Raw genomic sequence first — 4071 nt, 5'->3', positions numbered from 1 at the left:
TAGTGTACACACAATATCTTTTATGGGAATTTTGACTGCTATCAGGAGCTGTTGCTTGTTGGATTTCAGGTTGTTGACGCCTTACTGCACATAACATGGACAAGCAACAGAAAATTAAGAACTCATGTGCTGAAGCCCAGTCATATATTCTCCTCAAAGCAAATCATCACATACCCAAAGAGTCGTACAGAAAGGAGCGAATTCCCCTGCACCTACCATCATATTAGACAACAACATTGAGCACCGTTTGCACAAGCACCAGCAGCAATTTCCTACACAAGCAGATTTGCTGCTAACAATAGTTCTGACCTTTTCGTGTCAAAGGAACAGCAGCTAGCAAGGGGCATCAGCATGTTCTCTGACCTTTGCTGGGGTACCAAGAAAGTGTGTGCCAAGTCAAACCAGATTAGGATGATCATTTCACTTGTGCTGAAGCTCATTCATTATCCTCAAAAGCAAAACATCTGACAAATGATTTAACTGCAATGGACTTTAGTGCTGAAGCTCATATATTACCAGCGAAAAGCAGAACATCTTCTAACAACGAGTTGTACAGAAAGAAAGATGCAAACTTTCCTTGCACACACATATTATCAGATAACAACATTGAGCGTCGCTTGCACACATCGATTTGATACACAAGCAGCTAGTGTGCCTAAGAATAAATTGTTGGTCGTTCAGTGTCAAAGGAACAGCTAGCAAGGGGTAACAGCATGTTCTCAGATCTTTGCAAGAGAGGACTAAGAAAGGGCACGATAAATCAGATGAGATTCAGGACAATCACTTCTGCTTCTTTGATTTCTTGGGCGGGTTTTTAGCAAGTGCCTCGCCCTCCTCATCCGATGGGCCCTCAATGGATTCATCAGGGACATCGTTCGGGACGTTGTGCTTGGTGATGTACTCCTTGAGGATCACCATGCTCTTCTCCCTCATCGCCGCCAGCTGCTCCGACAGGGTGCCGGACTCGGAGCTGACTGCGAACGATTCCCCTCCGAGAACCAGGGTAGCCTTTGCTCTAGGTTCTAGACTTGTTGCAGCATTCATCTCCATCGTCCAGGGATTATTAACCTGAGAATAAACATGGTAGCAGAGGTAAGGAAAGGTTGACACCGGTTCCACAGTTTCAGTTGTACGGCGTATTCAGAAAATGCCGATTCCACAATTTCATTAGGATGGAGCATTCATTCAGGGAATGGTCTGTAAACTGTTCACCGGTGCAAAGCAAAATGCTGCTGGTTATCATCCTAGCATGGCAATTAGAGGCAGTTCTGAAGCTTTTTTTTTGTGGAGTTCTGAAACTAATAATGAACTCTGCAGCGGAAGATTGTTCCGCTGCCTTCCAGAGACGCAATCTAGGGAGAATTGAGGATGAAACAAATACTGGAGTGAAAGAAGTACTGATGGGGATCAGAATCTGGCTAGCTGTTGATATTGCACTTGCACATTTGTACCAACACAGCTACCCCTTACAGAACACAGAGTGACCAAATCCTTTCTACAGAGCTAAAAAATGCTTGCATACAGAACCAAACACACACAAAAAAACATATGCCGCAGTCTATGATTACAGAATTTTGCAGCTCGCCTGACCAATTTATACATGGATCGAACACACAGATGAGAGCCCCCGTCAGATGCAGCGATGCCGCAAGCAACGGACGCTGCAAGAGGTGGAGTAGGATGACCTAGGAAGAGAGGTTGATTGAGATCTTACGCTCGGGCTGCGGAGAGGCGGCGGCGGCGCGACCGGGGAGAGAGCGGGCGGCGGCGCGCACTTCCACGGCGTCAGTTAGGGCAGCACGCGCTGGAGAGGTGAGGAGGAGAGGAGCGGCTGGCCTGGGCCGAGCAGGAACTAGTGGGCCGGAAAGCGAAGTTAGGCTGGCACAATCCGTGGAGTCACTCTTGACCCCGAAGATATATCTAAAAAAAAACTCTTGACCCCGAAGAACAAAAACCAAAACCCCTTAAGAAAAGCAAGAAATATTTAAAAAAAAATTGGGAGCTTTATTGATTCTTTTTTTAGGTGAAAGGTTTATTGATTTTTTAAAAGGTAAAAGCTTTTTTTTGAGTTTTTTGTTTTTATTTTGCTTCTCAAGCTCAAGCAACAAAAATCAATAATTATAAATAGCCCATGAAATAAACACATGCCATAATACACAAGCAAAGTCTTCACTCGGTTATTTTAGTGGAAAGGCCGCTTCTATTACCCAAATCACAGGCATCTCTCTTGCCATGGCCGAATTACATAATTCGTCACTTGACCCAGGCATGTTTTTACACAATTTGTTAACGCAACCCTCTTCAGTCCGGATCTCGAAAGGGCATGTACTTTGCCATCAGGTTGGTGCCCTGCTAAATCTGAAAGCACTGCAACACGCTCATCTTCGATGCAGCTCAACTCGGCCTATCTCGCCCCCTTGCCACAACTAGTGCAGAAGCTACGAGTTGGACGACAACGACAGCAAGAGGTCTTGTTGTGTTGCTCCTGGTCACCGGTCCATCTAGCTTTTAGTGTTGTTTGTTGTAACATCGGGTGTGTCCTTCCACATGCTTGTGCAAACTGTATCAATGAATCGAAACACAATGCTTTGCATTTTCTTGAAAGAAGACACAACTCCCGTAGCTAAATTAGAGTTACTTCAGTGGTCATTATTCAGAGAATTGACTTCGCAAAGCAAATGTTGTAGTTGGTGCAGCAAAACCTTCAAGTGCTCCACAAGAGGTCCTTGAGCACTTATTCGACTTTCACACAACAATATTGATATTCATCTCTGAAATAAGCATCTCACATTCCATCTCCTTAGCCCGCTCTCTCCCCAATCATTAACATTGCTAGATCAAGTAGCAAAACCGTCAGGTGTTTCACTATTGTTTATTAGGACTTCAACACCTTCTGTATTTGAGGCCACTGGGAAAATGACAAGCTCGTACAACAAAGTTGTTATCGTGGTTAAGAATAAGCACACGTCACTGCCACCTTTTGCCCTAGTATGTGGGATCGCTCCATTCGCGTTGATCTTGACCATGTCGTTTGGCGTGGGGTGTCCGTGCTCCAGTGGTGCCGCGACCCTGCCAGTAACTAAAGGAAATATGCCCTAGAGTCAATAATAAAGTTGTTATTTTATATTTCCTTATATCATGATAAATGTTTATTATTCATGTTCGAATTATATTAACCGGAAATTTGATACATGTGTGGATACATAAACAAAACACAGTGTCCCTAGTAAGCCTCTACTAGACTAGCTCGTTAATCAAAGATGGTTAAGTTTCCTAACCATAGACATGTGTTGTCATTTCATGAACATGATCAATGTGATGGACAAGACCCATCCGTATGCTTAGCATAATGATCGTTAAGTTTTATTGCTATTGCTTTCTTCATGTCATATACATATTCCTTTGACTATGAGATTATGCAACTCCCGGATACCGGAGGAATACCTTGTGTGCTATCAAACGTCACAACATAACTAGGTGATTATAAAGATGCTCGACAGGTATCTCCAAAGATGTTCGTTGGGTTGGCATAGATCGAGACTAGGATTTGTCACTCCGAGTATCGGAGAGGTATCTCTGGGCCTCTCGGTAATGCACATCATAATAAGCCTTGCAAGCAATGTGACTAATGAGTTGGTTGTGGGATGATGTATTACGGAACGAGTAAAGAGACTTGCCGGTAACGAGATTGAACTAGGTATGAAGATACCGACGATCGAATCTCGGGCAAGTAACATACCGATGACAAAGGGAATAACGTATGTTGTCATAACGGTTCGACCGATAAAGATCTTCTTAAATTATGTAGGAGCCAATATGAGCATCCGTGTTCCGCTATTGGTTATTGACCGGAGAGGTGTCTCGGTCATGTCTACATAATTCTCGAACCCGTAGGGTCCGCACGCTTAATGTTCGATGACGATTTGTATTACGAGTTATGTGATTTGGTGACCGAAGATTGTTCGGAGTCCCGGATTAGATCACGGACATGACGAGGAGTCTCGAAATGGTCAAGAGGTAAAGATTGATATATTGGACGATAGTATTCGGACACCAGAAGTGTTTCAGAAT

At 43.8% G+C, this 4071-nt stretch overlaps 1 protein-coding gene across 1 annotated transcript; it reads right to left on the bottom strand.

Annotated features, from left to right (window-relative positions):
• Nucleotides 1-510: 510 nt before the first annotated feature.
• On the bottom strand, nt 511-1867 carry LOC119332246. The gene is made up of 2 exons (XM_037605432.1): nt 1715-1867; nt 511-1068 (listed from the first exon to the last, which is right to left on the bottom strand). Exon 2 carries the CDS (start codon nt 1048-1050, stop codon nt 781-783), a length of 270 nt encoding a protein of 89 aa, XP_037461329.1. The 5' UTR covers nt 1051-1068; nt 1715-1867; the 3' UTR covers nt 511-780.
• Between the last annotated feature and the right edge of the window lie 2204 nt (nt 1868-4071).

Source organism: Triticum dicoccoides, chromosome 7A (assembly GCF_002162155.2).
Source record: "Triticum dicoccoides isolate Atlit2015 ecotype Zavitan chromosome 7A, WEW_v2.0, whole genome shotgun sequence".
Taxonomy (NCBI): domain Eukaryota; kingdom Viridiplantae; phylum Streptophyta; class Magnoliopsida; order Poales; family Poaceae; genus Triticum; species Triticum dicoccoides.
This window is presented reverse-complemented; position numbering and strand designations above follow the sequence as displayed.

Bases quoted from the DNA above. Each gene is read 5' to 3' on its own strand.
- LOC119332246 (XM_037605432.1), bottom strand. From the start codon at position 1,050: ATGGAGATGAATGCTGCAACAAGTCTAGAACCTAGAGCAAAGGCTACC.